This window comes from Centruroides sculpturatus, unplaced genomic scaffold (assembly GCF_000671375.1).
Source record: "Centruroides sculpturatus isolate CEXI.00-Female unplaced genomic scaffold, Cexi_2.0 scaffold2614, whole genome shotgun sequence".
Taxonomy (NCBI): domain Eukaryota; kingdom Metazoa; phylum Arthropoda; class Arachnida; order Scorpiones; family Buthidae; genus Centruroides; species Centruroides sculpturatus.
This window is the reverse complement of record NW_019387045.1, coordinates 1-21,521: the sequence shown is the minus strand read 5'-3', so window position 1 is coordinate 21,521 and position 21,521 is coordinate 1. Positions and strand designations below refer to the sequence as shown.

Sequence of the window (21,521 nt, the reverse complement as noted above, 5' to 3'; positions counted from 1 at the left end):
TTCTGCGAAAAATTCGTTGAACTTTGGAGACATCATTAATAGAAATAATTTTTATGGCCGTTGAATAAGAAATGTTTTATTCACAAGAAATGTATAAAATTACAGTACTGTATTAGACTTACAGTACCTAATTTATATACTGTACAGCAGGGGCGTGCCGTGACATTTGATGATAGGGAAGCTATGTTTCTGTAAGCCGACATCCAGGGGCAATCAGTCAATTGTGCGTCAGTGATGGTCTAGGGTCCATTCGTATCGTTTATTCGATAAGCCAGTAAAAACCGTAGACTTCTCTAAATGCATTTTTAATATCACAATTACATTCCGAATTGCTAGCCACGATATAAGGGCTACAATTAAAAATAAAATAATAAAAACTTACTTGGTGAAATAAAATATGTGGTGGATGTACTGGTGTGAAATGTTCAACGCGGACAGGTAAACACATACACGTTTTACCAATTAAACGAGTTTAATTTCGCGCTGAATTTGAATTATATATACAGAATATGTTCGGATTCTCGCTGTTCTCCTTCAAACGGTTCCACAATCTTCAGTGACCAGGTATATCAATAGACGGTAAAAGTTTATCCTTACTGCATGGGCCGTTTTTTTCTAATTTTGCTCTCTTTAGACACCTCTCTAGTAGACGTGTCCTAAACACATAGAATTATTTGCCAGTGACATTGACTAGGCACGACAGAACAACAAAACTTTGGACAGACAATTAAATGGTCAGTAATGACGATTGTGATATTTAGTGCCTTCTGCAGTTGGAGACTCAGATCATCCTTGTGATCTAAGAAGAAAAATTTGCTTTTTTGGTGATATACCACATCTTAAGTAGGCAAGGAACCATTTCTTGGATCATGGCTTTTTGTATAGAGACAGTTTAATAGATGGAAGACACATCGAACCAATTCTCACAAATTCATTATCTGCTCACCTGTTTTGCAAATATCTATTAAATATGCCACCTTAAAAAAAAAATAATAGAGGAGAAGGTGATATTATGGAACCCCAATTACATTATAGTGAATTGTAAACAAGGTATCATAACTACACCCACATTTTTTGTGCAAAAAGTACTGGTAACTAGTAAACTNTGTCTTATTATTATTATTATTATTTTAAATCGAGAAAGTGAAAAAATTCAATTAAAATCATCTTTCATAGATCAGAATTGAAAACGTGATTTTTAGGAAAAATTCTAGGTCTTAATAAAGGAGAAAGAAAAACAAGAATAATTTTTCATGATGCCTTCAATGTTACGAACTTGACGAAAAGAATAATTCATCTTTATTCATTTTAGGCATTTTTTTTAAATTTTGCTATATTCAAAGAAATGTTTTATCCTGGTCACGAAAAAGAAACATGAATTAATTTTTGTGAATTTTTATATCTTATTATTACTTTTTATTTCCAATGTAATTTTAAATTATTTTATCTCCTTGTTTATGTGTGGTATTTATATTTATACCGTATTAGGCTAAAGTCTTCTCAAATTTTCTTATAATCTTATTCTATAAGATTATAAGATTTTTTCAATACAGAAAATTCTAGTCAAGTGTAATATTTTTAGAACACTTTTTCAGATTTTGAATTATTTGAAATCGCAAACTGTTTAATTAGTTGTGATTCCACATATATTATACGCAGGTCGAAAGGATCTGGTCTTCATTCTGGGCAAGAAGAATCCACGAAAGGTCTGAAAAAGGCCCCGTAATAGCCCCAGGATACCAAAAGCTAAAATAAACAAATAAATAAGTATTTTTTCCATGCGAATTCCCAAAGTCTGACCTTTGAGCATTCAAGTTCTACATCTCGAGATCCATTTTCAGACGTTGATAGTTAAATTATTCTCGAGATGAATTCTTATCATTCAGTAATTATTAGTACATTTTTTAATGATTAGTTTTGTAATTTATTTTATATTTGTTTTAAAAGTAAAATTAAGTATAAGAAGTAGACTATATGAAAATATTAGAGTTTAAAAAACATTTTCTATCCTAGTTCTGTTCTAATGCCACGTAAATTTTTTAAAGATAATTTACTCTAGCGTCATGTCAATTTGTATGATAGTTCATAAATGCTTTTAGAACATTCAATATGTAAATTCGTACATTCAAGAATGACTAGATCGCCAGACATGAGCATACCCTCTGAGTATGCTGATATCTAGCGATCTAGGAATGAAATTTAGGCATGGACGGCATTGCAGTTTTCCTAAAATGTAGAATTTAAGTAATAATTTTATGCTTTTTTCATTTTGTTGCTTTTCGAATTAGGCTATACATATGTACGAAGTATTCCCAATATTCTTAAGCTTTCTAATGTTCTTGATACATTTTTGTCGCTAGCTTATGATTAAAAAGCGGAATGTAAGGATCGTAGCAGATAAATTTTTGTCAGTTATTAATTAACATATTCAAATAACAGATACTTTTCATTGCCATTTACTGCTTTTCAAAATTTGCAAGCGATTTTCATTGAGATAAATTTAAGTAAAATTCTATCGATCATACCTGTTAATGGCCGATTTAAATTTCTTTAGTTATAAACTATTAAATATTGTATGAATTGTCGATAAAAATAATATTTACAATTAATGATGCTCATATTTAATTTAAACTTAATATTCATGATTAAATGAAAGGAATATGTTTATATATAAAAATCCATTGCAACGTACCATTCTATTATGAAATGTATTAAAATCTTTAACAAAAACTTTTTTCAAAATCTGAGGATCTGCAACACAAAGTTGTGGTTTAAATCCCATAATTCTCCTACAAAATACAAAAAATACGAATTTGAGAAATTATCCAAAATATTATAGAGGAGAAGGTGGTATTATAGAACCCCAATTACATTTTAGTGAATTTTAAACAAGGTATCATAACTACACCCACATTTTTTGTGCAAAAAGTACTGGTAACTAGTAAACTAAATGTTCCTAATTGGATTTTTCGCTAGTGTAATTATAAGTATGGTTTTTGAAGGCTTTTGTACAAAAAGTCCGAAAAAATCAAGTGGTAATATGGAACCTTACTGTATATTTTTAAAAAAATGCTTTAATGTAGCCAAAAACAAATAGGAAAGGGCAAAAAATGTTAAATAATTACAAAATTATTTACTCCAATGTATTTTATCGCAAAAATTCTTTTATAATAGAAAAATATGACCTTCATCAACAATATATATTCCAGCAGCTTTTTTTTCGATATTCTCAGGAAGAATTGACTTTCTACCTAGTGTCTTTTTCACAAATTGCTCCGGAGGAATGTGTGCTTGCAAATAGAAAGTTCGAAGGAGTTGAGTTCCATATTACTGTAAAAGCACCAATGGGGTCCGTATTTCACGCATCGCCATCTCGAATTAACTTATGTCTGTCAAGACCAAATTTTAAAAAACGTGAACATCACACAGATTAATATGTACCCCTAAGTCTCTGGAATGAATACATGCACCAGTGAACCTACAACTTCACGATTTATATTTTAAAAATAATTAAATTCACTTAGCATTCAAAACTTGCGAATTTTGAAAAAAAAATTTGCTGATTAAATGCAAACAACTGTTTAACTGAAGTAAAACGGGTTTTCCCCTTGCTATTGATGTCTGCCTAGTTCAGTTCAGCCACATTCCGCTGCAGTTCGCCTTTATTATCAGTTCGAAATGGGATGGTTCCATAATACCCGCAGTGTTCCATAATACCACCTTCTCCTCTATTAATTAATTAATTAATTAATTAAAAACATTAATAATGTTTTTGTTCTTTTATATTTATTACATGCAGATATATTCAAAAAGTCTTTAGGATTTATAAAGTTAACAATATGATCATTATTTACACCACACATCATATCACAACATTGCTTCAATGTTGAATTTTAAGAAATGAGCTCATCTTTAAAGTGAATGCGATAATTCTATCATTAACAATTTTGTTCGTGATTATAATTTTTGAAATTTTATTTAGTTTTTTTTTAGAATTTGTTCAAAACATCTTTGACATTTATTACTATTTGTGGCATACAAAAGTAATATAGACATAGAGGATGTTTATTAATATAATAACACAACATGAAAATCCTTTAAAAAACTTTTTAAATCATTTATTTGTAAGTTTTTACATAATTTAGATATATTATTTTTATTAATTTTATATCTGCGAAAGCTTTTATTCTTTCGCTAAAGTCTATTTTCCGAACATCATTTCCAATGGTTAACAAAATTTTAATCTCTCACCCACCATTGTCAATCGCAAATACGTTTTGAAAAGTTTTAATTTATTAAAACTTTTTTCATCTATTTCTACCGTTACAGAGATTATCAGTAGAATTCTCAACGCAACGTGAGTTGCATTGAGAATTCTGCTGATAATCTGTAAAAACTGTAGAGTTTCTAGCGGCAAATTGATGTTTTCCGGGAGTAAACTGTTAAAGATTTAATTTCTTTAAAGAGTTCGTCAATGCTATTTTCATCATTAAGAATTAAATGCTAGTACAATGTTTTTTTTTTTAATTCGTTTAAATCATCTATTTTAATTAAATTAAAAAGAAAAAGTTAATGCATTGAAACAGATTTTTGAAAAAGTTTGATTTTCATGTTTATGATGCTTCATGATGTCCGCATTTTCAAATGTATCGTATATCTTCCAATAGACATCTGGGGATCTATTCTGAACTCTTCCGATAACTCAACGAGAGCGATACACGTACATTCGATAAGTCCCCTTAGCGAAAGGCACTTAACGAACCTTAGACAAATCGCTATTCTGTGCTTCACGTTAAGTGGGTTTCGCTAAGGGTAGTCGGTCGAGATGCGTCTGGGTTCCACGCTATCGATAGCTATTACGCTTTAACCAATCACAGTTTAATTAACATTGTATTTTTGTTACGTGACTGCAATCCGCCATTTTCTAAGCGAAGCACGTGGTTTTAGCATTTTCGTGTACCAGCTCTAGTGAAATAGTTTTGTTTTAAAACGTCGAAGAAAGGCCAACGAAGCCAGCGAACTACAAGTCGTCAGTTCGAGATGCTCGTTAATTTTATGGAAGACAACACTAAATTAATGTCAGGGAAGTTAGATACTTCCTTTACCATAAAAGATCGCCAGAAATTGTGGCAAGAATAGCCGACTGTCTGAATTCCGATGGAATCGGCTCACAAAAAGACCCAGAAAGAAGGCAAAAAGTAATTGCTAGCTTTGAATATAAATATATGACTATCATTTTAATTTATACACATGCGAATGAAACCTATTTCAGAAATAATGTTCATGCTATAGTTACTTACTTAAATTTTAACAAGAAAGCAATTACACTATTCATATAACATTCATAAACATTTAAGGCAATTACTGTATTTTTAAGCAATACAACAACATAGTTTATTAACTCTCTCTCTAATTGCTCGTGAAGTAAAACCATTCTTACACCAAAAGACGCCGTGTTTGCACTTTCGTTGCGTTCCTAACGGCAAAGTGGTCGATAACAAAAGCTTAGTTATCGCACGTAGCTATCGGCACCGAAAACGAAACGTACGGCTCGGAATAGCATTCACAGTTGAATCACATGGTTCCGATAGAAACTGATTTTTATCGTATTCGTTAGCTTAACGATACTACTTAGAATAAGACCCCTGATCTGTAATACACGCTGGGTTACAGCGAAGACTTCTGCATAGAAGCCGGTCTCTGGAGATTTCCCAGCCGACCGCTCTCGTCACTTTTTCACATTTAGTTGTTGTTTGTTAAGTTATGGCAACGTAACACTTGGGCGATCTGCCTAGGGGGATGTCTTCCGGGAGGTCTTTTCTTTAAGAAAAACTGGGCCCTATTTAGGCATTACAGACGTGGCCAGCCCCGTCCGAGCGAGGCGCGAACCCACGACCGAACTCCTAGCGTTCAGAGTACGAAGATCGCTTGGCCACTGGTGGACCTAGATTCGTGTTAGATATGCATTACGGGTTAACATCTTAAATTAACGAAAGTGGTCTTTAATTATCCTCTGCATTATCTGAATTTTAAAAAATCTGTTTCTTACTCAATTTTTTCAGTTTTGGTTCATAAGCTGATAGTTTCTATGCCGGATCAATAAGCCAGTTCGGTAAATCGACGTCTGCTATTAGAAGATATATGATACTAATGTTTGACTCCATTTTCAGGTACCGATGAATAAAAATTCAATTCATACAAAGTATTTACATATTCATATTTTGATAAATTCATTGGTATTAATCACACAATAATTGACGTTTCAATATAAACACTATATTTGTTTTTTGAAACCATGTCCTGTTTTATATTTGTGGCGTAGTAAACACTAGTATTGTGTTTTATTCCAAAGACACATGGCAAATTTTCCATCAAATTCCTTTAACTTTCGACTCAACTAATAAAGGAATTTGATGGAAAATTTGCCATGTGTCTTTGGAATAAAACACGATACTAGTGTTTACTACGCCACAAACATAAACACTATACTAATTGAATATTCATCTTCTATTACATTTTTACAAGGAAATTACACGTTTAGTATGTACAAGCATGAAATTTTACCAGATACGTAATATCACACTGATATATCCGTATGTATGTTCTTCAACCTAGTGGATACCTTTTGGCTTAAACACAGCTACACAGCTTTATAAGTGATTTGTCTGCTGGAAATCGTTTACTCGGTTTACTGTGATTCAAAAGACTACAAACCATTCCAAATTCTATACCAAAATTATTAAAATCGAAATAGTGGAATCAATGAAAAGGGCGTGTATCAACGAGTAATACACGCGAATTGTCAGGGTGAAAAGCAAATGATGCAAATGAGGTTGCATTAAGTCGACATTATGCCAGATTCTATTTTGCACCACAATTTTTTAGACCTGAAAAACGCAAAAAAGGAGCACCTTAGATTCGAGAAAACACGAAAAATAAATATGAAAGTTTATTATTATTTTTAATTATTTCGCACTGCGATTGCGTTCTATACCTCTGAGAAATTCAATATTATGAAATTTATAAAACAACACATAAAAACAAGCGGACATAGCACATAAACTTCTAGTTTCTAGTATTCTAGTTTCATTTCCAACATCATAAGAAACATGTTGGAAATGAAACTGAAACTTGTAATTTTCTGTAAGTGGATTCATGGATCTCAGAACTTGCTAAATTCGGGAATAATAAAAGATGAAAATTCAATTCATACAAAGTATTCACATATTTATATTGTGATAAATTCGCTGGTATTAATCACACAATAATTAACGTTTCAATATAAATACTATATTAATTGAATATTCATCTTCTATTATTTCCAAGTTTAGCAATTCCAATCATTCATTTCCATAAATAAACTGTCAGAAAACGAGATAATTATATACGTAGCAAATTTAATTTATTTAGTCTTACAATTCTGTTATTATTTACTATACTCACCCATGTATTCGGCCATATTTTTTATAATATTCCAGCTCTATTATATGTAATTGCTGTGGAAATAAAATAAACTTTGAAAATATTTGTAACACAAACATAACATTTGACATTAAGCTACTGTTTTAAAAATATTTATCAATTAATTATTTAAGTATTTAAACTTAGAAGGAAGATTATATTTTAATAATTTTATTGTATCTATTTTTAATTATAAATATTTACAACAACAGTGCTAGTTTATATTAAATTGTGTGAGAAATAAATTTTTAATAACATATAACACTACAGTATATTGGCTTCTTTGACTAATTTGTTCACTGACGTAAGTGTTTTAATGAAACCAGACTTCTTACAGGAAGAGTATATGGTGGAATGGAAAACACATTACATTATATTAGAAAAGTTTGAAATCCCAAAAATATTAAATATTTGGTACCGTACGAAACAAAAATTTAACGTTGGACAACCATACATTAGCGCTACGCGATTGCCCAAAATCCATTGACGTATCAATGGTTTCGCACAACCATAGACGATATCTGGCTGTGACTATCAAATTATTGTATATGTATTTTAAAATTGTTTCAAATAAAAACGACGCAGGTGCCAGTGGGCCTTCCCTTTCATCCCCTTTCCTATACTTCTTTATAATTTCACTTTCACCTTCTTCTTCTAAAATACCTTTCTTCTTCATTTCACTCCAGGCAATACCTTTGAGTAGTTCTGGTTTCATCCCCTATCTGCTAGAATATCTAGAATGTGACTATGTAATAAATTTCAGTAATTATTATTCAAACTACTCTGTTTCGACGTTTTATTTTTAATCTAACTATTTTGAAACCAGAAACAGTTTGTTTTTCAATTATAAAATCACACTAATTAAAACATTATATTTATTAAGGTAATTTTAAAATTACATAGAGGAGGTACAGTATAAACAAAAAATTACGATGCATTATGGTTTATCATTTCTTTTAATAAACTTTAAAAAATGCAATCATTTTGTAATACTAAATAAGAAATTTTAAAAATCAAACTTCACAAAATTAAGAACCATTAACTATGAGAAGCTACATTAGAACGTGTAATATTTAATTACAAGTTGATTGAATTTATTAATTAATAACGTATCGTTGCCAAAAGATTTTCAACCACAGTTTAAACTGAGCAGCTCTATTTTTACTTTTTAAATTATAATAAAAGAAATCGTAAACAATGTATTTTCTGTTTTAACAATTAAAAACAGAAAAACATTTTTTGATAAATTTGGTACAAATGGAGTATAAATAGATAGTATAAACAATTTATCACAAAATTAATATTTTTATGCAGAATACCTTTTTAAATAACTTAGATGTTTCCAATATAAAACTCCAAATTCCATCAATTGGACATTCAATTCCTTGTCGTTTCCAGTACTGAAGTGTTCTTCTCACATAGCTAAATATATTTAATATGAAGAATAAATTTATATTCACAGAAAATTATGACATAATCTTTAATATAAAATTAAAAAATAAATACTAAACTGAATTATAAATAAATTTAAATAATTTTATAGGCCTGTGATGAGTAGAAATTTATAGATGTCACCGCAAGTGAACTAGGTTCATGGGCTCATAGGGAGACTCGTAGGTTACCGGGCCACACGAATTTTTCTTACGGAGAGATATGTTTTAAATCTGTTTAGCACGAATATACTTTTTAACCGTCAGTACAATAACTGATGATATAATATATCTAATGATATATAAACTAATACTCTATAGTTTAGTCTCATCTTTTCACTGGTCAAGTTGAGTTTAAATGTTCTTCGTTATATATTGAAATTTAGCTTAATGGCTTAATGAAAAATTGCATAATGCAAAAAGACGTAAATAGGAAAATAAAATTATGTTGTGAAAGCCCGGGAGCTTCATATTAGAATCTCGTGTGTCGCGGGTTGCTCATGACTGACTGACATAGATCTTTGAATTTATGTATATAAATAAGTTAATACGAACGCAGACTATTCATTGTTACTGAATTTTAAAAGATTATTTTAAATTAAATTGAAAGTAGGGAATTTTGATCTTTTCTTTAATTTTAATAAACATAATAACTTTTTTATCATGTAAATTTTTATGTTAATTTTTAAACATTTTCAAGTACAGGAGAAGGTGGTATTATGGAACACTGCGGGTATTATGGAACCACCCCATTTCGAACTGATAATAAAGGCGAACTGTAGCGGAATGTGGCTGAACTGAACTAGGCAGACATCCATAGCAAGGGGAAAACCCGTTTTACTTTAGTTAAACGGTTGTCCGCATTTAATCAGCAAATTCGCTTTTTTCAAAATTCGCAAGTTTTGAATGCTAAGTGAATTTAATTATTTTTAAAATATAAAATGTGTAGTTGTAGGTTCACTGGTGCATGTATTCCGTTCCAGGGACTTAGGGGTATATATTAATCTGTGTGATGTTCACGTTTTTTAAATTTTGGTCTTGACAGACATAAGTTAACCCAAGATGAAGATGCGTGAAATACGGACCCCATTGGTGCTTTTACAGTAATATGGAACTCAACTCCTCCGAACTTTCTATTTGCAAGCAGACATTCCTCCAGAACAATTTGTGAAAAAGACACTAGGTAGAAAGCCAATTCTTCCCGAGAATATCGAAAAAGAGCTGCTGGAATATATATTGTTGATGGAGGTCATATTTTTCTATTATAAAAGCATTTTTGCGATAAAATACATTGGAGTAAATAATTTGGTAATTATTTAACATTTTTTGTCTTTTCCTATTTGTTTTTGGCTACATTAAAGCATTTTTTTTTTAAAATATACAGTAAGGTTCCATATTACCACCCGATTTTCTCTAAGCCTACTTTCGGACTTTTTGTACAAAAGCCTTCAAAAACCATACTTATAATTACACTAGAGAAAAATCCAATTAGGAACATTTAGATTACTAGTTACCGTACTTTTCGCACAAAAAATGTGAATGTAGTTATGATACCTTGTTTACAATTCACTAAAATGTAATTAGGGTTCCATAATACCACCTTCTCCTCTATAATTTTATACTTATCTATCATTTAGTTACACCTGTTACATAAATTTTAGATTATTTTTATTTCTTTATCAGATTTTGAACGATTAATCGTAGCAGAAATATAATGCAATTATGCTCGAAAATGATAGATTTCTCACTAGCAATGAGTTATGTACAGTACTTATTATATATTATACGATATTTAGATACATTATCAATATGATTTGTTTTTTCTTATACAGTTTATTCATTAATTTCGTATATAAAAATAATAAATAAATACACCTCAGTTACCATTCTAAATATTACTTCATAAATATGATAAAATACAGTCTCAAAGTTCAATGTCATAAGTGTTTTTTATTTGTCTTTCTTTATCAGCCAAAGATAACCTTAACAATCTAATGATTAGCGATATACTAAAAACAATCACAATTGAATAAAATTAATCTTATTTTGTAAGTTACATTAGAATATTTAAATAATAATATTGTATTTAAAATTTATAATAATATTTTAGTTTTCATTCTGTAAAATTAATTGATTCATACACATAAATTTTAATTACTAAACGTTAAGTCACCGAAAAAAAGTTACTAAATGATCTTCAATTATGGATAAAATTTATTATTGTTCATTCAATGACGTAATTCAATATTTTCCTCAAATCAGACGTCATTTAACAGGATGTAATTCATTAATGCTATTATTTTTTTAATACCGAATAAAATGTTTGGCCTATCATAACTTACTTATGATTATAATATTTNTAAACATAAATCAAATACCATTATATAATATAGTGGAAGGGTTAGCAAAGATTGATTATTTTGTACTTCTGTTATGTTTTGCCTGAGCAACATCTGCTAGTTTAGTGTGAAATAGTTATAAATAATTAGTAGGCAGGTTAAAAACTGTTTTTCCCTGATTTCTCTTTTCAAAATCTATTATAATAAGTTTTGTGTTGTAGGCATTCTTAAATTATATGATGATGAATTTTTTTAAGAAAAATCAAAAATAATTTTTCATTGCTTTTTTTAACACTTTTCATTTATATTATAAATTTCAATCATAGTTTAAAGAACAATACTTAAAAATAAGCTGCTATCATAAATATTAAACAAAATATAAAGTTATTTTCATTTGAAAAAATTATCAGACTGCAGTTTTCAAATTGAAGATATACATTCCTTTTGTCCGTCTGCTCGTCCTTTGTGAATCTCCAGAACGATGCCTGTTAGATAAAAATTGAGACCAGATGTGGAATGCTTAGGAGCCAGAGATCCCAATTAACTATATATATGAACTTCAGTCTAGACCAAAAGTTGCCATTTCAATTCAAAATTTTCTCAAGAACAGTTAAATAGATAACCTCTCGATAACAACCATGTCATACAAAGTATGACGTACAGGGACAAGACACTTCCATATCTGGTCTGCATTTTAGTAAGATTAGAGGCTCAGAGACCCAATTAACTATATATGAACTTCCAGTTGCAATTTTTTAAAATTAAATAATGATTAAAAATTTCAGCTTGGCATTATGATATTTAAAACAGGCAATTATTTGTGATATGTTTCTTTTCATTTGTAGTAATATGTTTTTATTAAAATTTTAAAGCATCTCACTTAGAAATATGTCAGAATTTTTTAGTTAAGATCTTAAAGTATTGATATTTGAGGCAGACTACAAATTAATGTCAACTGACCACAAAAATTGTCAATAAATATAACTTATTTATGAATTCACTACTACTGGTAATTGCAATGTCAATTAGCCAATAATGTTTGTTATTTCATCCATTTTTTATATCATCACCATAGAAATCATGTCATTTGTTTCATACCATCATCATCATCATTATTGTGCCCAACTCACTCATTTCTATATTAAATAATAAAGTGATGTCTTCAATCTTCCAACTAATAGTAATTATGCATTACAGAAAAAATATTTCTGTAACTACTAACATATTTATTGTTGAATCATGAATTGAATCCATTGAGCAAATGGTTGGATGAGTTTTTAATGTTTTATACAAAAGCAATTGCTTCACTAAATCGAAAATATCAATTATAATAGCAGTAGGCATAGAAATATTTGATACTTCATTATTTTCACCAACAAGTAAAAGGCTTTAAATAAATGGCCATATATTCAAACAAAAGGATAATTTCTTTATAAAAGAGCATTAGTAAATATATTATTGATATTTCAGTTATTGTTTTTATTGATTTCAATTCAGTTTTAAAATGGATCATTGCAGTTTATATAACAAATAAGTAATATAATAGTAATTATGTTGGAAAGATTAAAAAAGTTATTCTAATAGAGGAGAAGGTGGTATTATGGAACACTGCGGGTATTATGGAACCACCCCATTTCGAACTGATAATAAAGGCGAACTGTAGCGGAATGTGGCTGAACTGAACTAGGCAGACATCCATAGCAAGGGGAAAACCCGTTTTACTTTAGTTAAACGGTTGTCCGCATTTAATCNGATATCACTACATTAATTAAATCACTACATTAAATAAAACATTACTTTTCACAAATCACTATGCAAGATTTACAACTTTTCTATTCCATTCTAATTTCATTAAAATTTTTACTGGCTGAAAAAGAAAATATAAATGTATTTTCAAAGATTGTGATTTAAAGTGAGTTTTAATTTAAAACACAAAGAATGGTCAATGTTAAAGATAAAAATCAAATGTCAAAGTATACATGTATTTTGGTACTGTTCGGTTAACGGGATGCCAGCCAATACAAGTTCTGAGTTTCACGCCACCCCAGAATTGTTGACCCTTTGCATGATATTCATCTCCAAAGGTCAGTTTTTAACATGCAGTCCACTGCCTATTCTACATGCTTCACATGTAGATGTGTGAATGATAGATTACACCAAGGCACATGGATGGGGTAAGTCTCTACACCCTCTTAACAATTTAGCCCACATCACTGTTCATGGAGTACTTGATGTTATATAGTTTTAAACGCAATAGTTTTCTGGCATATCATTAACAGAAAAGTACGGTACCTGTATTTTTATATTGGCTACTTATTCCTAAACCATCCTCTAGTACTTTATCAACACCCCAAACAAATTCACTGATCTGTTCCAGTCTGACTTACATAATAGATGATTATTAATTCTGTTGTCTTTTTATTCTGTTAAAATTTGTTAAGCATGGATGATGATGTTAATTTATCTTATCCTACAGAAACAAAGATCCTACAAATTAAAGTTTACTTGCAGGCAACATAATGCATATATGGTATACATGCAAATTATTTTAAATTAAACTAGAATTTCCATATAGTAATGGGACTTATTACACTAGTATGATTGATTGAACACAGAGGGATATTATGGATGAAAAACAGATAAAGATGTTTTGGGTTAAATAGGTAAAAGTGCACCTTCCTTTTATGTTTTGGATCCTTGATCCCTTAGCAACAGGTTTACAATGATTGTCTTAAAATAATATTTGTCAACTATCATTGTTAATTATGCCTCTGTCCTTAATTCTTAAGCAGTAGTAAAAATTAAAACAGTTTAGTTTTAGTGTTTATAATTAAAACTGTCTTAAAATAATATTTGTCAACTGTTTTAATTATAAACACTAAAACTAAACTGTTTTAATTTTTACTACTGCTTAAGAATTAAGGACAGAGGCATAATAAATAATGATAGTTGACAAATATTATTTTAAGACAATCATTGTAAACCTGTTGCTAAGGGATCAAGGATCCAAAACATAAAAGGAAGGTGCACTTTTACCTATTTAACCCAAAACATCTTTATCTGTTTTTCATCCATAATATCCCTCTGTGTTCAATCAATCATACTAGTGTAATAAGTCCCATTACTATATGGAAATTCTAGTTTAATTTAAAATAATTTGCATGTATACCATATATGCATTATGTTGCCTGCAAGTAAACTTTAATTTGTAGGATCTTTGTTTCTGTAGGATAAGATAAATTAACATCATCATCCATGCTTAACAAATTTTAACAGAATAAAAAGACAACAGAATTAATAATCATCTATTATGTAAGTCAGACTGGAACAGATCAGTGAATTTGTTTGGGGTGTTGATAAAGTACTAGAGGATGGTTTAGGAATAAGTAGCCAATATAAAAATACAGGTACCGTACTTTTCTGTTAATGATATGCCAGAAAACTATTGCGTTTAAAACTATATAACATCAAGTACTCCATGAACAGTGATGTGGGCTAAATTGTTAAGAGGGTGTAGAGACTTACCCCATCCATGTGCCTTGGTGTAATCTATCATTCACACATCTACATGTGAAGCATGTAGAATAGGCAGTGGACTGCATGTTAAAAACTGACCTTTGGAGATGAATATCATGCAAAGGGTCAACAATTCTGGGGTGGCGTGAAACTCAGAACTTGTATTGGCTGGCATCCCGTTAACCGAACAGTACCAAAATACATGTATACTTTGACATTTGATTTTTATCTTTAACATTGACCATTCTTTGTGTTTTAAATTAAAACTCACTTTAAGTCACAATCTTTGAAAATACATTTATATTTTCTTTTTCAGCCAGTAAAAATTTTAATGAAATTAGAATGGAATAGAAAAGTTGTAAATCTTGCATAGTGATTTGTGAAAAGTAATGTTTTATTTAATGTAGTGATTTAATTAATGTAGTGATATCTTGAACAAACATATGATGATGCAATATAAATAAAAAAATTGCAATTTCACAGTACTTTAGGTCTGTAATTAACAGAAATTAAAATTAAATTTAGTAAGGTTGAATTTGTGATTTCTTTTTTTTGAGGTTGATCTGGTTTAATGATATTGAAAACATTTTAGATAATCTTTTTAATAATTTTTATGTTGCAAATTTGATAAAGATAAATTTTGATTTGATTGTAAAAACATCTCACAATAAAATATAAAATATGACCGATTTATTTTAAAAAAGCTAGGAAATTTTTGGATGTAACATTAGTTAAATAAATTACTTTTACTAAATATTCTCAGTTTGTCTGAATATACACTTCAAATAAAATTTTCATAACTTAAATTAGTTAAACAAAAATGTTTTTTGTCTCGAAATTAAAATTTTTCGGATGGTCGATTTTAATCACCAATGAAATTTAAAGTACTCTCGAAATAATCCACACCGCTTTTTCTGGCGGCAATGTCAACAAAGAAAGACACAAATGTACATTAAGATACATATTGCCACCAAAAGTCGTGTAATATATATATATGTACAACAGTCATTTTAAATCCCATTAACAAACATGCATACATAAATTCATTGTTTGCAAAATCCTTTGAGATCAAGACTCTTTTGAACATTTGAGGCAAAGAACTTACAAACCATAGTCCAACATCTCTTTGGTGGACAGAGTGAAAACAATGTCGAGTAAATCAAGAGTATGGCACGTGTCGGGAACATACGAGACATCTAGAAGTATTGAGTGGAAGAGCCGAGAAAATAAAAATGTCATTTGAAAATGTCTGATCGTCTGTCTGAAGTTTACAGAATTAGAGAAATAGATGATGTAATTGTTTCTATATAAACTTTTGCTTGGTAAAATGTTGACACTGTATTGCCAATTATTTAGAAGTGCAGCAATGGCACTAAAATTCTAAGAGAAGTCGAAAGAGAACGGAAAATCAAATTTTTAAAAATGGGCATATTGCAGATGTGCGCACACAAATTTACATACGTACATACAGTACATACATACATATACACATATAAATGTTTGATTATGCAATTTACAGAAAATGCTAGCAGTTTGTACTGAGATGACTCAGTTTGTGGCAGTTGTAGTTACGATGTGTTCCGTCACCGTGTAACCTGCTTACCACTCCTTTGTCTTCCAGTACTGCCATTAAATGAACATTATCACTAGAATACCTCGTCACATCCGAATGACCAACTGGATACTGTACCAATTCTTCCATCGATTGGAAGTTTGCAGCAGACTGAGTTTGACAAGGGTCACATACACTTGTTCCCGAAGCACTGCTAATGGACGATCTAACAGAGATTTGGTCTTTTATTTCTGGCATACTGCTGGTCGCCCGCTCGTAATCTACTGGTTCTCGATGTTGAATGGCCAAATGGTTGACTCGGCGGTGTCTCTCTCGTGAAGATGGAAGAGAAGAATGTCTTGGCACAGAATTCAATACATGTGCCAACGAAGTGATGGCATTTCTCTCCGGTAGGGCTGGCGGCAGAAGAGGATGATGATGATCGGGCTCAGCATTGCTGCTAGCAGAAGAGTTGTGGCTTGCACTGGAATGGTGACGTATGTGCCCCTGACACGGCTTGCACCTTACCATTGTTGATTTATGAGCATCTTGTAGTGCTTCGTCTTCAATACTTTCATAAATATGATCACCCATGCATTGAGTTTTGTTGTTTTCTGAGAGATGTCCATAAGGTTGACCTTGAATATCTGCTGCTACTCCTAACTTATTACAATATTCTGTGACACATTCAGAATCAATTACTGAACAATCGGCCATTGACAAATCATCTATATTACCACAATGAGACTTATTGAGATGGCGGGTTCTTTGAAAAGAACGTCCGCAAGTATTAGATCTGTTGTGCGGGAGTGTCATTTCTTGTCCATGTTGAAAAGCTATTGGCTGCTGACTCTGATCTGAAATTACAAAATTTATTGTAAAACTGCACATCGCTTTTACAACAACAATCTAAGCATTATTACCTTGTGAACTTGATTTTAAAACTGAAGTACTAGTTGATGATTTTCTATCTTTTCTGTAACTCCAGGATTGACGAGGTGACTGAAAAATTGACTTAAATTTTAGAATTTCGCTTTACAATGTTGTATTATACTATATTTAGAAACATTACTCACACTTTGATCTCCAGAGGTTGGTGGTGCAGACACTGTGCCATTTGACTGAACATAGAAACTTGATTTTCTTTCTTGATTTCTTGTTCTTTTGAAACAATAAGGTAACCATTGTCTTTGTCTGACAAATTTTTGATATTCTTTTTGTACCTAATGTTAAAGAAAGAAAGTTACATTCAGAATTTTAAACACCACACTTATTTTTCAATAAATAAAATGACAGAATTTTTATATATGCCTTATATTTTATATACCTTGTCATTCTTGACACAGTGGAAGATGAAAATGAACAAACCCTGAAGGCTATTGAGCACTGTAAATACATAAGCCATTACAACAGATTCCTGATTCAAATATAATAATCCAAAAGTCCATGTCAAGCCCAGTAAAAATATCAAAACCATTGCTCCACGAATCCATGCCCTACAAAAACAATTTTTCCAATAAATATCAAACTGAAATTATTTTAATACATTTTTTTTAAATAAAATGATCAGAAAAACCAAAATGTTTGTCTTACATAATAACAATTCTTTGTTGTGAGTTGGGATCCTCACTTAAGAATGCATGAAGTAAAAAGCATTTTATTTAATTCAAGTATGAAATTATGTATATACATTACAAGAAAATTTACATAATACTATTCTTAGAAATTTTGTAGTGTAATAAATAATTTTACAAATAAAGACATTCTCCAACTTTTGGACATATTACATTCCTGAAAAGTGTACAAAAGTTTATTGTTAGAGAAGAGATTTTATAATGTTTCTTTTAGTTACAGTAGAGAAGTTTTGCTTTAAAGATATTACTGTAATAATAAAGAGTAATGCTTATATTCTTTATTGTCTATGTTAAAACTGATTTTTACAAATCATTTTGTGTTACCAAAATCAAAACAGTCAGATTGAAATCATGTGGTTTTGATTGATTTTGGTAACAGCTAAAAACAAACATACAAAAGTCTAAATTTGATGTAGAGCACAAAAATGATTTAGAGGTATATGAGCAAAAATTATTGTGATATTGTCACAATGTCAAGCTGCAATTTTTAATCATATTCTTAATTTATTTAATTTAAAATATATATATTTTAAATCTCAAATTAGTAGTGTTTTCCCTGTACATCATACTTTTCCTGACAACAACAGAGTCATGCCGGTCGTCTACATAACTCCATTCAGTGGAATCTTTTTTAATTGAAATCACATGACTTCTGATCTAAACTGGAAGTTCCTACATAGTTAATCGAGATCTCCTGCTCTTAAATTTTCCATATCTGGTCTTGATTTTCATTGATCTAACACCATTTTCAAGATTAAGGACAGATGACAGTGGGAATTTATGGATCTACAGTTTTTTCAAATTGCAGCCCAAAAAAAAATTGTAAACAATAGAGTGAGTTGTCTGAAAGCTGAGGACTGTCCATATATAATTTTTAGAAGTTTGAAAGAAAGAATGCTGATTTTAAAGTCATACTTATTTTAATAATTTGAGATGTAAATAATACTACTCCTGTTTTTTAATATATCAATAATTTATCTAACATAATTTATTAATTTAATTTCTTAAATAATACTATCTACATATAATAAATTAATTTTTAGTATTGAAAAATATACAAAAAAAAACATCTAACAACTTCTTTCATGATATCACTAGTACTTAGTTTTTAATATAAATTTTAATAAATATAGTTTTTATTGAGTATATATTAATTCGGTATATGCACTATGTTTATAAAATAATGCAGATTTGTTTTGTATCAAAAACAAAATATCCGTAAAATCCTTGTTCACTTAAATACATTTCATAGTTATATATATTATGGTTTTGAATTCCATAAATATATAAATTTTATTTCAATTATGATTTGGTTCACTTGCAATTTTGGCACAAAGATGGTTTGAAGAGAAAACCATACTTTTAATATACTCTTCTAGACTTTCAGTATAGTTCAATGAGTAAAACTCTTCCAGAGGAGGACTGATTTGTTAATTTCCAATAGTAAAATTATTTTTATCCTAAAAATTTCGACTTTAAAGTGAAAGATTTTATGTACATCCTGTATATATATATATCCTTTCATTTCATTCTGATTAAACAATTTTTTTTTTGTTAATAATCTTTAACAAAAACTATGTTCTAAAAATTAATTAGTCAGTTACCTATACTTAAAACAAAAGAGGGAGAAAATTTATCATATATATTTGATAGAAAAACAAATTTCTAACCTCAAATTGGTCAATTTCGCATGTTCTTTATTCTTGAGAGCAGTTACTAAATTTGCATGACGACACATCATGTAAATGGCAACGTTTATGAACACTACATTAGCCTGATGAAAGAAAAACATTGAATTTAATATTTTATTTCTAGTATAAAATGTACTAAAATAGCAAAAAGAATTTCTTTAGTTTAAAAATTAATGTTATAATAATTTAAACAGTTTTAACACATGAAAATAGTTTATTTAGTTTGTCACATTTAAACAAGTCATTTTAGTTAGTGAATTAATGTTCAGCAGTTTAGAACTAATTTTTTAAGACGCATTAGGATATATATGTCAAATTATACAGGATATTTCAAATAATGACATCTTTGAATAAAGCAAAATAAACCAGTAAAATCAACTGCTGTATTCCAATGAATTTTTTCAGGATTGTGCACAATTTACTATTTGAGAACCATCTGGAATGCTTGATTGCCAATATGTAAGAGGACTTGTTTAAATGTGACAAGTGCTGATTGCTAAATCACTCAGATCATATTTGAGCTGAGATTTTTTTCACAGCTGTTGTTAAATGTGTTAATCAAAAATGTCAGAAAAGAACCTCCTTGTTATAGTATATAGATACTACCAGTGTGAAAGCATGCAAGTACATGGTTATACATATTTTAAAAGCATATGACCAGTAGAAAAATAATTATTTGTAAAAACTGATTTTACATAACAAAAATTCATTCAACAAATATCTCTTGCTTTCTAATCATCTTTACACATGAGTTTATGACTACTCCATAAGCCTTGCATTCTGTGGTACAGGGAGTGAAATTTTGGGATTAAATACATCATTTTTACATAATTGCTAATTTATATGTACTAAAAAGGGAAAATAATTATATCTTGCTAAACTACTTCAGAGTTATAATAAAAGAGCCAGTCTTTTAAACCAGCAGAAAATTACTTGACAGGTACTTTCGATCTAATTACAGATAGTCTTTGGGTCTACTTGATAACTTGTCGAGCGGATCTGATGATGATCTGTAATTAGATCGAAAGTACCCGTCAAGTAAAATAATTTTCTGCCAGTATAAAAGACCAGCTCTTTATTATTTTCTCATTCATACAGAAATTTCAAGATAACTGCAATTTGTTGCAATTCTTAATTTAAAATAATCAAGTAAGTAGTTTCACTCTTTCTAAACTTTCAATATCAGTTCGTAAATATAATGTCTGTCCATAAGTGAGATTATTTTGGATAATATTGTATGGAAGAATATATAAAGTTTTTAGATAGTCTTCAATTTTATGAACTAACTTCATCATGCATTTAAAAATAATAGTTGCCATTCTAAAATATTTGGCAATACAGTAAGAAAACATTTAGTACTGTAGAATTTTAAAAGTTTAAATACATTTACATCTACAATTTTTTCAAACTAATTATTAAAAAAGTCTAGAAATTATAATGATATTTTGCTATCAATTTTATAATATGTAATTTGATATTTTTCATTTAATTCATTCAAAATGAACTAAACATATTGATGAATATATTACATTATGATTTAACTTACAATAGTATTTGCCTTCTCTGTTTGCATAGAATTTCAATAATTCATATAATAGTTATTTTATACATTAGAATTAATTAAACAACAATAAAAAAATGAAATCAAAGGCTAAAGATTAAACATTATAGAACAGGTTAACAAAGATGACTTTGATACTCAATAGTTAAAAACAGGAAAAGAAAAAAATCATGATATAAGTTATGATCTAAAAATGAAAGCAAATTAAATCATAAGAACATGAGCAATTGCTAGTATTAAATATTAGATATATACTTTGATAATCATGGATAGAAGGAAATTTTCTTCCATATTAGCATAAAGTCCAAATAGTTTAGGCTTTCTTTTTTTGTCTAAC

General features: G+C 29.5%; 2 protein-coding genes across 3 annotated transcripts; both read right to left on the bottom strand.

Annotated features, from left to right (window-relative positions):
• Window positions 1-2,632: 2,632 nt before the first annotated feature.
• On the bottom strand, window positions 2,633-14,832 carry LOC111616078 (cytochrome P450 6g1-like). The gene is made up of 4 exons (XM_023357512.1): window positions 14,756-14,832; window positions 8,781-8,883; window positions 7,444-7,496; window positions 2,633-2,789 (listed from the first exon to the last, which is right to left on the bottom strand). Exons 1-4 carry the CDS (start codon window positions 14,830-14,832, stop codon window positions 2,633-2,635), a joined length of 390 nt encoding a protein of 129 aa, XP_023213280.1.
• Window positions 14,833-15,434: 602 nt separating this feature from the next.
• LOC111616080 (adhesion G protein-coupled receptor L2-like) lies at window positions 15,435-20,577 on the bottom strand. Of its 2 annotated transcripts, XM_023357513.1 has the most exons (6): window positions 19,603-20,577; window positions 17,892-17,927; window positions 17,626-17,794; window positions 17,375-17,521; window positions 17,222-17,300; window positions 15,435-17,155 (listed from the first exon to the last, which is right to left on the bottom strand). In XM_023357513.1, exons 1-6 carry the CDS (start codon window positions 19,722-19,724, stop codon window positions 16,272-16,274), a joined length of 1,437 nt encoding a protein of 478 aa, XP_023213281.1. In that variant the 5' UTR covers window positions 19,725-20,577; the 3' UTR covers window positions 15,435-16,271. The 2 variants fall into 2 exon arrangements, with proteins under 2 accessions (XP_023213281.1, XP_023213282.1); XM_023357514.1 differs by lacking the exon at window positions 17,892-17,927 and having other exon boundaries at window positions 19,603-20,576.
• Window positions 20,578-21,521: the final 944 nt, after the last annotated feature.

Coding starts and splice junctions, on each gene's coding strand:
- LOC111616078 (XM_023357512.1), bottom strand. CDS start 14,832: ATGCAGTCCACTGCCTATTCTACATGCTTCACATGTAGATGTGTGAAT. Junction 7,497..8,780: donor CATCTAAGTTATTTAAAAAG/GTATTCTGCATA, acceptor TTATTTCCACAG/CAATTACATATAATAGAGCT. Junction 2,790..7,443: donor AAATATGGCCGAATACATGG/GTGAGTATAGTA, acceptor TGTATTTTGTAG/GAGAATTATGGGATTTAAAC.
- LOC111616080 (XM_023357513.1), bottom strand. CDS start 19,724: ATGTTTTTCTTTCATCAGGCTAATGTAGTGTTCATAAACGTTGCCATT. Junction 17,795..17,891: donor CAACAAAGAATTGTTATTAT/GTAAGACAAACA, acceptor TTGTTTTTGTAG/GGCATGGATTCGTGGAGCAA. Junction 17,522..17,625: donor ACTGTGTCAAGAATGACAAG/GTATATAAAATA, acceptor CTTTAACATTAG/GTACAAAAAGAATATCAAAA.